This window comes from Typopeltis vanoorti, chromosome 20, assembly GCF_054136105.1.
Source record: "Typopeltis vanoorti isolate ZY-2024b chromosome 20, IOZ_Tvanoo_1.0, whole genome shotgun sequence".
NCBI lineage: Eukaryota > Metazoa > Arthropoda > Arachnida > Uropygi > Thelyphonidae > Typopeltis > Typopeltis vanoorti.
The window spans coordinates 86,366,752-86,380,330 of NC_143568.1; the positions used below are offsets into that span (position 1 = coordinate 86,366,752).

The following is a 13,579-nucleotide window of genomic DNA, read 5'->3' on the forward strand; positions in this document are numbered from 1 at the left end:
TTCTGTTTAAATTCGGTCGGTGTAAGATAGTAGTTTCACAACTTTCTTTGAATAAGCGTTCATATTTGAATCTGCATCTATGGAGGAGAACTGCTTTATCCCACTGGACACTATGAGTAGAGTCAATACCGTGCTGTGCCAGACCAGACTTCAGAGGTTTGTTATAATTAATATAACATTGATGTTCTTTTATTCTTTTTTTTCCAAAGAACGGCTACTTTGTCCAAAATAAGAGACATCTCATTCGCAAGTTATTTGGTAAACGCCTGCCAAAGATAGAGAAGACAGTTTATCCTTCATAGAAGGGAATAAAAAAATTTTTTTTTGATAGGAATATATGTTGGAATCAATTGATACTTTTTTAGAATTCTACCTATAGGTAGAATTTACGTAAATTGCATTGACTCTCCAACTTATCGTATTGCAAAAGTATTATCGCGTCCTTAAGTGCTCTCACTGGTCATTCAAGATGCTATATAAAAAACACAACAGATTTTCTTGAAAAAATCAAGAATATAAAAATTACAGATTCTGATGTCAGAATCTGTAATAATGATGTCAGAATCTGTAAAAATGATGTCAAAACTGAAATATTAGTCAGTTTTGACATCATTTCTCTGTTCACCAATATCCCATTAACCGACACAGTCAATTCTTTATATGAAGATTACCCTCCAGATATCGCAAGGATATTCGAATATATTACACACTCAGGTTATTTCAGTTGGAAAAACAAAATCTACAAACAAATTGAAGGTACTGCCATGGATAGCCCTCTGTCTTCACCTCTGGCAAACTGCTATTTGAAACAATTCGAAGATACTATGTTCTCATCCATTCATTCTCAACCATCTCTTTGGTACCGTTATCGATGATGTTTTTTCTGTTTGGCCACACACTGAAGATGAACTTTCCACCTTTCTACAACGGATAAATAACCTTCACCCACGCATCCAAATCACTATAGAAAACGAAAACTATGGTACGTTACCATTTTTGGACATCCTCCTTACCAGAACGTATTCTGGTACCTTATCTACAAGCATCTTTCGAAAACCCATATTTACTGGCAGATACATTCACAAAAAAGTCTGCGCATCACATGTCTCAAAAATTTGGCATTCTTAAATCTCTAATTCATAGAGCACATAAAATTTGCTCTTCCCCAATAATCTTACAACAAGAACTTTCCATCATTAAAGATTAATAGAAGCAAATGATTACAACTCCAATCAAATCCAACAGATACTTGACCCTTATGTTCCAACTCCTACAGTTTCTTCAACAATCCGCAGAGTTCCTATTCCGTTATATTCCAGTAATCTCAGAACCTATAGGTAGAATTCTAAAAAAGGATCAATTGATTCTAATATATATTCCTATCAAGAAAATTTCTTTTTTATTACCTTCTACAAAGGATAAATTGTCTTCTCTATCTTTGGCTGGTGTTTACCAAATACTTTGCAAATATGATGTCTCTTATTTTGGACAAACTGGCCGTTCTTTGGAAAAAAGAATAAAATAACATTAATATTATATTAATTATAACAGACCTCTGAATTCTGGTCTGGCGCAGCACAGTATTGACTCTACTCATAGTGTCCAGTGGGATAAAGCAGTTCTCCTCCATAGATGCAGATTCAAATATGAACGCTTATTCAAAGAAAGTTGTGAAACTATCTTACACCGACCGAATTTAAATAGAAATGACTGTATGTCTCTCTCAAAGATCTGGGATACTTTTATCTTATGTAAAAAACCATTTATCTTAATAGATTTAATTTATTATTTCTATTATTTCCTAGCACGCGGTAACAATTGTATTTTAATAGGTGATCCACCGAACGTTTTGCTTGTATTCCATTCCTATTACTGTTACAGATACTGAAGATGTACTATTAATTTTAGTACGAAATATCTGTCCTTTTACTAATTAAAGATATCACTGTGGTTTTTACGTGTTAGTTTATTATTTAATTATTATGCCACAGGTTCCACTAAAAATTAGTATTTGTACTACCGCTGAAGAATATGACTAAAAAGAAGGGCAGTTGGAAATATGGAGATAGAGATGGGTGAGGCAAGAGGCATGCGAATTTTAAAACCCGGGTTTTCTGGGTGGGGTGAGAATTTTTTGGGAAGAAGGTGAAAAATAGATTTTTTTTTTTTCGGGAAAAGGAGGGTAGAATATGATGGAACAAGATTAGGGGTGGGAGTTGCGCGCTGTGAGCTGTTTCGACAGTGGAGGCTGTGTCATGTGGGCTTGGTATTTTTGTATTGAGATTTTTGTTGTATCTGTGTTGTTTTCTATTGGTCGGAGTCGTGACCTAATTTTTATGTTTTGTAGCTTCCAACTCTTGGGGATTATATAAACGCGCTGAATGTTTTTGAGATTTTGTCTTTTTTTGTCTTAGAATTTCGGAAACGAAATTCTAAGCAGTATTTTGGCCATATATTCTTCAACTTGTATCTGTCTTTAAAACATTAGTAATGCTCTAAAAATTGAGTAAAAAGCCAATGACATTATAAAATGCAGTACTTCTAAACAAACATAGGCACAAATAGCCATAAAAATTAATATTTATTTAGAGGAGTAACATGGAAATTTTTCCAGAAATAATACTTTTTTATTAAAAAAAATTTTTTTTTAAACATTTTATTATTTCTCAGATAAATTACATGAACACAATTATGCATAACAAATACTTTCTCGTACATGAAGTTTTTTTTAAATAATAATAATAACAATAACTGTTTACAACGTATATTATTATAATATTCATAATGATGATTATTACAGATGTTTCTTTGAAATTTTACACTCTATATATACAATATCAATGGATATAATCACTCTATATTGCATACTTTTGTTACAGTTATTACATACATTACATACATTTGTTTACACATGATACTTACATTACATACATTTGTTTACATATAATAAATACATTACATACATCGGTTCACATGTGATTATTTATTGGTTTATTTTGCTGTGTTGGGAAGCTATCACATCTATGATTGAGAAATTCGCAATTCGCGCGCACGCACGCACACACGCACACGCACGCACGCACGCACGCACGCACACACGCACACGCGCGCACACACGCACACGCACGCACGCACACACACACACACGCACGCACGCACGCACACACACACACACACACACACACACACACACACACACACACACACACACACACACACACACACACACACACACACACACACACACACACACACACACACACACACACACACACACACACACACACAATAACTTGCAATGTATTGATGCGTCGCTGAACTGGAAGCCTGAACGAAGATATTGTGTTTCATTAAGTTTGTATGGTATTTTGGGTGCGTGTTTCTTGTTCATAGTATGTCCTTAGAGCTCTTTTCAGGCTGTTGTAGTTTGTAAGGTTTCTGTATTCAAAAGGTATTTTGTTTATCATGTCTGGGATGTAGAAGTTTCAGTAGTGATTATTGTATTTATATGTGATATAATTAGTTGTCTGAGGTCTTGTTATACGGTATGAAATTCTGAATAATAATAATAATAATTTACCATTTGTATTTTTATTTCAGTATTATTTTTATATTTTTTATATATTCTTTATTTAATACGGATATTTTAGAATACATAATTTAATAATAATAATAATAATTAGCCGACACCTTTTATTCCCTTATAGGGAGTAGGATAGAACTCTTAACCCAATCGAGCTTTTGGAGACAGAGTGAGCAGTTCAATATCCACCGGTAGCCAATCAGAAATAACTGGCCCATGACCATCACTATTAAGTGGGAGCCAATGAAGAAACGGGCAAACAAGTGTTGTCATCGCTTGTTTAATTTTGAATAATTTTGAATTCTGAATTTAGTTTTTGATCTAATTTTAAACTAATTTTGAATTTAAATAATGTGGATTCTGCAGTCGATTTTTCTTGAGTTTACCGGACGATAAATCCGAGTTTCCGAGAAAAAAATACCTGCTTCTCCGTACCAGAGATAGACTAACTCGGGAAAGGGTAGAAGATAGGCTTAAAATAATACCTCCAGTCGGTAGCTAGACTTGAACTTAAGTATATATATATATTCGGTCGTTCTACCCTACAGGATACAAACGCCACTACCACTAAGCTATACAGGCATTAATGAGTCGATATCAAGATCGAATTTTGTTACTATACAGTGTACCTACATACTATTAAAACATCATTGTTACATTTTTTTATCATGACAAAAATGCAGTAAATAAATTACTGAGTACATTCCTTTTTGATAATTTTTTGGTTTGTATTGGGCACCTAGACTGATTCTGATTAATCCATTGAATTCCTATAATGTGTTCTAGTTTCGCCTTCACACGAAACAAATCATGCTAAATAATTACATAAACAAAATGGATATTATATCTAACATTATTTGAAAGTAATATTCGGAACCACAAAACAGTCTCTAAGATATAGAGATTTAATATGCAAACTCCATTAATGAAATTTTGTTTTTCGCTGAATTGTATGTTTGCATCAGTTTGAGGTTGCGACTTTATTTACTTTTGATTTTATTCCTTTAACGAATTTTATTATGGCTTCATGAGTTGAAGTTCAAATATTGAAAAATATTCACTTTCATGGATCGCGTTTCTCAAGTATTATTTATTTATTTATTTATCATTTTTTTTTATCCAGTAACTTTGGCTCCTACCGGGCTACCATGTAACTTTACATCGCATGGTTGATTTGGCGTGTGGTCTACCATATGAGAATTGTCTATGGCATCGTTGACTCGTGGTAATGTGATGAAACGTTTAAATACTCTTAATTTTTATATGTTATGGTGATTAGTAGTTCTTTCGTTATTGTTGTATGAATGTAACATGTTTGCTGCATTTTAGAAATGTGCACTGCATTGTATGTTAGCGTGTTTTCATGAAGCATAGCATAGTTTTGAAAGCCTATTTTGTATTTATATTTATATATATTTGCTGAAACTTGTCTCCAACAAATTTGGAGAGATTTTCTCTCTAATCTGTTATTCTCTCAGCTCACTACAATTAACTTTTATTTCTGATTTTTATTGCCAATTTCTTGTTATCAGCTGGTTTCCGTCAAACTGTCATTTACATTTCGTTACCCTTTTCATTTCGTTTTCGTTCGGTGGTGTGTTGTAATATTAGAATAATTATAGTTTGTTCATTGCTGTTTCAATAACATCTCATTAGAATAAATAGTTTATTTCTTTTCAGCTCTATATGTCTTTATAGAATAAGCAAGCTTATTGCTTTCTGCAGCATCGTTAAAATAAACATTGTTTGCTGCAGTTTTAAATTATTACCAGGTGATTGCTTCTATTATTAAAGAGGAGCGTTAGAAAATCTCCGAAGAAACAACAACAACTGAATTATTGTATTGCTTCTTCATTAGAGCTATTAATATACCATTTTTGTCGATGGGCGTATCAATGCGGATAGAATTACGAATAGCAGCGGGGGGTGGTTACCTGTCAGTCATTTCATTCAGCGTAACGCATGTTCACTTTAGGAATAAATGAGAGAATATTTTATGAGCATGTAATTCTGCTCGTTATCTGGTCACTGTATATTAGAAAAATGCTTTTATTCGTTCATTAGAAGACCACATTTCGGAATGGGGGAACGAAATGCTAATCCTTAAAGTGTTAGTTCTGGCAGCCAAGATCAGAAAATCAGAAACTGCTTAAAATTGGCAATTAGAGGGTAGGGTGAGTTAGTGATCCCTCCTGAATTTGACGTGTTCAGCAAGTAAGGACCGGTTATGTTTCTAATGGCAAGTCGTATTTGTCCCAGTGTTATCATCGGAACTTGCATCACGTTTAGCACATACAAAAAATATTAATATCATAACTTTTCCTGAAGTCATCTTTATTTCTTTATCTTCATCGATCTGTCATAATTGCCATTTAAATAGAAAGACCGAATTGTAGCAATAAATGATTATAAATGGCTTTTAGTCAAATTTTATGGCTGTTGTTTTTCCAATCATTTAATAATTTGCATATGAAAGAAAGGGAGTATGTTATGCTAAATAGACATTTCATTTTATTTCAGGTGCTCCAAAGATGACGGATGCTAAATATTTCACTACCACCAAAAAAGGTTGGTTTGATTCTTATGTAATTTGTGGGATAGCCAAAGTATTTTATTTATTCAATATTATTTATATATTATTATTATTTTTCTTTCAGACAGGCATATCCTAGTAATCGTAAGTTAGTTTTGAGATTACATGCCTGTTTCTAATTATCATGGAATACATGCACAATTTTCTTCCCAATGACTACTTTGTTCAAGTGACTGAATTTTTTTTTTTTTTAAAATTCACATCGTACCAGTTTATAATGCTCTGCAATGTAGCATTGATATTGCTAGAGTTGAATGGGATAAACTACTGATTTTAATGATTGCCTTTTGTGTTCTTTGTTATTTTTGTAAGTAATATAGGATGCTATAATAAAATTGATTACCACTTGGCATTAATGTATATTTGAAACCATTTGATTTATATAATAGAAATTTTTATAAGAATGCATTTTGTATACCATTAAGACAGTAAATACTAATTATTTCAAATAAAATTCTATCAAAAAATATATATATATAAAATAAAGGAAAACTGGCATGCCATATGTATCAAAAGATCTGTAAAATTACCACTAGACATCCCAGTATAAAAGAGACATGAACAATTATGAAACTTGCTAACTGGTACGCATCATCTGCCTGATGCAGTTTGGTGTGAATATGTTAATATTCTAATAAACTGATGGAGGCATTTGTATGGCATGCCAGTTTTCAATATGATACGAAACTTCAAGATGAAGCTTCATATCACACTATATAGCCTACTTTACAGTGAAGTAGGTTATTTACTTAGATTAAAGTAAATGTGCATGTTTTGTTTTCTTTCATTAAAATTAATTATATATTTATATATTTTAAGGTAAATATGCATGTTTGCTTTCATTCATTTAAATTAGTCTGTCTATTGGATTGTTTAGCATTTTTATATTTTGTATTTTTTTTCCTCTGAAATTTCCTGCTTTTTTTTTGTCTGCTTAGTGCATTGTTCTGTAATGATGTCACTAGATCTGATGACTTATCACATATTTTGTTTCTGTTCTAGATAAGTACCTTCAAACAGGATTATTTTATTGTGTTTGTTTACATTACTAATATCCTATCAATAATTTTTCTTCAAATAAGTCCATCATTTGTCAGCACTCCAATGTTGTCATATCTTATGCTGCTGTCTTTGAGAGCACTTCTGACTGCATCAGTTCACCTGGGCTTCCTCTGGATCTTTTCCTTTCATCTTGGCATCAAACACCTGTTTGTTAATCAAAGTGGTGAATAATTCCTTTTAGATTAGATTTACCTTTAATTTAGATTAGCTCTGCTCACACATTCCTAAATGCAAACAGTGTCATTCCTTACTAATATCCTCATTTTTAATTATGTTGTCACATTGATTCTATCTTTTTTTCTGTAACTCCCACCCATAAAAGGTTGTAAACATATAGTACATTAGTAATGTAGATGGGCTAATGATTATATACATATACAGCAGGAAGCAAATTAATCTGAACAAGCTAAATTTTCATCAAGTTTTTGGTTTGGGTTTGGTTTTTTGGTTTCAGGTGCAGTGCATTTGGAAAAATAGTGGACATTGCACCCTTCAATTGGAAAAGACCTGGTTTGATTCTCATTATGACAAGAGGAATCCTTATATGGACTTTTTCAGTTGAAGGTGAGTTAGCCGATCTCATACGGTGGTAGAAGGGCTTTTTCCCTCCTGGAAATAATAATAAATTTAGTTTAATCCTTTATCCAAGTGTGTGAAAACAAAGTTTGCACCTGAAAGTATCTTCAGGACTGGGGTAAAGTGGTACAACACTGGGCGGCTCCTTGCAAAGGTGATGCAAGCTACCAACACTCCTATTTCAGTATCTCCCATAATGCAAAACACATCTCCTTGCAGATATGTGTAATGTTATGCATTAAGGGAAGGGCTACTACCCAGACTAGTTTTGATCTTTATTGAGGTCTCTTCAGTGGGAGCCAGAAACATTGAGATACCAAGGCAGAAACATCAGCAAGGTCATCTCCTCCTATAGGAGCTGCCAAACGGTGTGCCACCTTTTTATTAAATTACTCTGGATTTAGAGAAAGATGTTGAAAGTTTATTTTTCACTTGGTCAGACTATAATACATTTAGTTTAATCCTTTATCCAAGTGTGTGTGCAAACAAAGTTTGCACCTGAAAGTATCTTCAGGACTGGGGTAAAGTGGTACAACACCGGGCGACTCCTTGCAACACTCCTGTTGGTAACTGAGATAGGAGTGTTGGTAGCTTGCTCCACCTTTGCAAGGAGTCGCCTGGTGTTGTACCACTTTACCCCAGTCCTGAAGATACTTTCAGGTGCAAACTTTGTTTGCACACACTTGGATAAAGGATTAACTAAATGTATTATAGCCTGACCAAGTGAAAAATAAACTTTCAACATCCCTCCTGGAAACTCAGGTTTTTCATCCTGCGTACAGACAAATTGGCCTTCAGAATGCATGCAATTTACAGACAAAAAATACTGTTGTTGGTAATGATGACATGGATGGTAGTAGTGTCATCGTTGGAGAATTAAGTAGTAGGGAGAGGATGAGATCTATTTAGTGAAATAGAGTAGTGTGTCCTTCCACAATGAGCCCTTGGACTCCCTGGTGGTGTCACATAATAATAATAGCAATAGTTTTGGTTTCAGTTTACTATTTTGGCTGAGTGCTGTATATTTTAACTGTCTCTTTAATATTTATTAGTGGCTTTGTGTGCTTTTAATAGTGTAAACAAGGTGACATTCATGGTGTTTTATTCATTTTGTGTAGCTATAAAATGAATACATCTCCAAGAAATAGTTCATAAATATATATTCTTTCTCGGCACACATTCATGACTCAGAGACAAATTGCTGATGAGTGCGATGTTGGTTTGGGTGCTGTTAATACAATTTTAAGAGGTTTCGGGATACAAGTGTACATTTTTTTTCCTGACAGAAAAGGAAAATGTAAGGGGAAAAGGAAAACTGCACTTAAGATCATTTACTAATTAGGAAAAGCAAAATTGGCCTGCCTGGTTGGCCAAGTGGTAGCATATTTGCCACCCAGCCAGAAGGCTGTGGGTTTGAATCCTGCCATGGGCATGGATGTTTGTGATTGTCTGTGAAAATACTACTGGTGGTGGACAGTAGATGCTGTTGTTATAGACAAGTGGTTCCCAACCTCTTTTAGCCGGCCTGTTTGGCCGAGTGGTTCCTGCCATGGACATGGATGTTTGCGATTGTCTGTGAAAGTAGTAGTAGTGGTGGGCAGTAGATGGCGTCGGTGTAGATGATGATGATGATGGTAGTTACGGTTTGTTGTAGTAAGTGAAGTTAGTGGTGGAGTTGGGGCTGCAGAGTTGGTGCCCTCCCTTGATGAGTCTTTGGACTCCCTGGAGGTGTCATGTAATAATAATAATAATCCATGATTTTCTGCTGTAAACTTAAATAGAGACTTGGCAAACTAGTGTGATTAATGTTTCTGACATGACCTGACTGTCTGTTGAAGATTGTTGGAAGCAGGGAGGACTACCCACAGACTGTTGACAAAGGCTATGCAGAAAAAGAGGCTCTACTGGGCAAAAGTGGAGCAGTTGAGAAGTGGAAGGTCATATTTTCAGATGAGAATATGTGCCATTTCTTTGCCCAAGGAGAGTGAGTTTCCTATGTTCTCAAATTGGTGGTCGAGAAGACTTCTCCTGCCAACCTTCAACAAGCTTCTTTAAACACCCAGCTAAAAAAATGTTCTGGGGGGAGGGGTTGTTTTACACATGATGGTCCAGTATCACTTGTGCTGTTGACAGTGATGAAAAGTGACCAATATATAAAAATATTTGAGAAAAGAGTGATCCCACAGATCCAGAAAGACAAAGAACTCATCTTCCAACAGGATCTCACTCCATGCCACACTTCAAAAAAATGAAAGAGTTCCTCAAAATTCACAATATTCAATTGCTTCAGTGGTCAGGTAACTCTCCTGACATTACCCAATAGAAAATTTGTTGGCCATAATGAAAAACAGACTTGGAAAATTAATTTATGATACAAAGGATAATTTAATACAATCCAATATAAAAGTATAGTTTTGAGATGCAGAAATAAGAAAAATGTGTTCTACATTGGTAGAGTCCATGCCTAAGCAAATTAATGAACTTATTAGGAATGGAGGAGTTTAATTTTAATAAAATTAAAACTTTGCTTTAAAATATCATCATCAAATTCCTGCTATGTACCCTCAAGGGGTGTACAGGATATGATAGTACTACATGAAAAATATTACATCATTATTAATTTCCTATCTACAATTTTCCTCCAAATCAGTCTGTTACTTATCAAGACTCCGACATTATCAGATCTTATATTTCAATCGTCTAAGGCACTTTGTACCGTATCAATCCACCTATATCTTGGTCTTCCTCTGGGTCGTTTTGCTGCCACCCTGGCAGAGAACACTTATTTTACTAATCTTTCCTCGCCCATTCTGTTTAAGTGACCATACCACCTGAGATTAGCTCTGCTAACGTATTCCTGGATGCTGGCAATGTCAAGTTCTTTCCTAATATCCTCGTTTTAACATGATATTGCCATTGATGCCATTTGTTCACGCCTCTAATCTTTGTCACGATTCTCATAATTACGGTCTCTAGTCTTTGGTCAAGCGTTTTACTTCTGACCCAGCTCTCAGATCCATAAGTTAAAACTGGTTTGAACACTGTCTTGTATAAGCTAATTTAGTGTTCCTACTAATTTCTCTCTTATTCCATATGAATTTATTCAATTGACTTCCCACCATACCAGCTTTGCTGATTCTGTTGTCTATTTCTATATTTAATTTACCATCTTCAGTAAAAATCGTGCCTAAATAGCTGAAATGTTTTACTTGTTTCACAGGTTCTCCATTCACAACACAGTTGACATTTTCAATGATTCTGCCTATTTTCATTGTCTTTGTCTTTTTATTGCTGACCTTTATACCATATCTATTACAACAGCTATTCAATTTAGTCAGAGAATCTTGCAGACTTGTAGCAGATTTATTTAGAAGTATAACATCATCCGCATAAAGCAAAGAGCTGACATTAACATCTCCAATTTTGATATCATGTTTAATACCACTTTTCTTCATAACGTGATCCATATAGATAATGAATAACAGAGGGGATAATGTACATCCTTGTCTCACACCAGATTTAACATTAAACCATCTTCCTGTACTTCCTTCAATTCTAACTGCTGACTCACAACTCAAATAAAGACTAAGTATTGCTTGATATAATGCCCCATTGACACCATATAACTGCAGCGTATTGAATAGATTCTCTCTTGGCACCTTGTCATATGCCTTTTCCAAATCGACAAAACTTAAATACAGATCTTTGTTATATTCCCATGCTTTCTCGACTATTTGTCGTAAAGTGAAGATCTGATCCTGACAGCCTCTATTTGGCCTGAATCCAGCTTGTTCTTCACCCAGCTTTTCTTCCACAATTCTTCTCAACCGTTTCTCAAGTATACTTGCATAGATCTTGCCAGGAACACTCAGTAGGGAAATACCTCTGTAATTCTCACATACAGTTTTATTTCCCTTTTTTATATATGGGTACTATGAGAGCTCTACTCCAATCATCGGGAATTCGTCCCTCTGTCCAGGCCTTCTGAACTATGCAGTGAAGCCACTGTAAGACTCTCACACCACCATACTTCAGCATTTCTGGTCGAATATCATCTATCTCCTGCTGCCTTTCCACATTTCAAGCCTTTGATGGCTTTTTCTACTTCAAGTATGGATATGTATGCCTGGTCAATGTTTTTTACCACTATGCTGTCATCACTGCTTGTTTCATTTAGAAGTTTTTAATAGTAATTACTCCATACTTCAAGGATATCTTTTTCTCCCGTTTTCATGTCAGCTTTATCATCTCTAACTCCTTTTACAGCACTCTTTCCTCCATTCCTAAGCTTCTTCAACAATTTCCAGAATATTTTGCAACCTTCTTCATATTTATTTTCTATTTTCTTGCCAAAGTCCTCCCACGACTTTTGTTTAGCTAGTTTTACACAGTGTTTAGCATTCTTGCATTTGTCTCTATATTCTCTAAGAGCACAAGCTGACTTATTTGACAGGAACTTTTGATATGCTTTTTTCTTTTCCTTCACTGCCTCTTTAAATTCCTGTGTCCACCAGGGAGTTCTGATTTTTTTATTCTTACAGACAGCCTCACCACATGCCTCTCTGGCAGAATCAATCAATGTTTTCTTCAGAGTTTGCCACTGAATCTCCAAGGTTTGATTCCTGTTCTCAAACTCTTTCATTTTTTCTTCAATAATATTTGTGTATTTTAGTCTACAGTTCACATCTGAGAGCTGCTCAACTTTTATTCGCTTTAAAACTTTCTTACATGTTATTCTTTTTAATATGAAATTCTATTTTTTCTTGCTCAAGACTAGATAGTGATCACTTCTTCCAATTTCAGATCCTCTGTACACTCTGGTGTCCTGCACCAGGGAGAAGACATCACTATCAACAATAACATGGTCGATGAGACTTTTCTTATTCCTAGCCTCTTCTCTCTCCATGTGAATTTGTGCACATTTTTACGTTGGAACATGGTGTTAGTAATAACCAGTCCATGTCCTGAGCAGAAATCCAACAGATATTTGCCATTATTATTAGCTTTGCTCTTTTCTCCAAATTTTCCCAAAATATTTTTGTATGTCTCGCAATCATTTCCTAACTCTGCTATTTAGATCCCCAACAAGGACCAACTTTTCCTTTTTCATTGTGTCAGTTGCTTTTTCTAGAGCGTCAAAAAATTCCTTAGTAGAACCTTTTGTGGGACCATAGGCACAAATAAGTCTGATTTTCCAGTTCCCCATTCTCATTTGCCCACATTACTCTACTTGAGACTGACTGCCATTCAAGAAGATTAGCCTCATATTTTGTGTTGAATGCTATGGCTACTCTACTCCTTCTTTTCCTTGATTGTCATTGCCTGAATATAACATTTTGTATTTATTGCTTAGAAAGATCTCACCAGTTTTGGTCTTTTTTGTTTCAGTCACCCCTATTATGTCGATCTGGTACTTATCTAATTCTTCAGCTAGCTCCATTTCTTTGCCATTCAGGCTTCTTACGTTGATAGTACCGATCTTTAACTCTGGTAATGTTGAGTTGGGGTTTGTATTCAGATTTGTTCCAGTAGCTGACTTTTCGCTGTTCGCCCTGGTTCCCTGGCGAAAACAACGGGGGCCTTGTTTAACCGGGCGACACCCCAGCCAGCATGAAATTTTGTCATGTTGTACCATCATTTTTTATTTTGCTAATTTAATCAAGTATATATATTCTCCGTTTGAATCACTAACACTCTTTCAATGTTGTGAAAGCTTCGTAATGCCATTTCTATAGAATTCAGGAGGTTTGGAAGGCAAAGATGTC

The 13,579-nt window shown here is 34.9% G+C and overlaps 1 protein-coding gene across 4 annotated transcripts in view; it reads left to right on the forward strand.

Moving 5' to 3' along the window:
- Window positions 1-3,526: 3,526 nt before the first annotated feature.
- LOC150095632 (AP-1 complex subunit beta-1-like) overlaps window positions 3,527-13,579 on the forward strand; it is a 246,521-nt gene continuing 236,468 nt past the window's right edge. The window contains exons 1-2 of one of the 4 annotated variants that reach the window (XM_090410443.1): window positions 3,527-3,545; window positions 6,104-6,151. In XM_090410443.1, the coding sequence (XP_090266569.1) occupies window positions 6,115-6,151 (37 nt within the window). In that variant the 5' untranslated portion in view covers window positions 3,527-3,545; window positions 6,104-6,114. Of the gene's footprint in view, window positions 3,546-4,733; window positions 4,809-4,909; window positions 4,929-6,103; window positions 6,152-13,579 lie in introns of those variants that run through there. The other 3 variants (XM_090410440.1, XM_090410441.1, XM_090410444.1) reach the window with 3 other exon arrangements.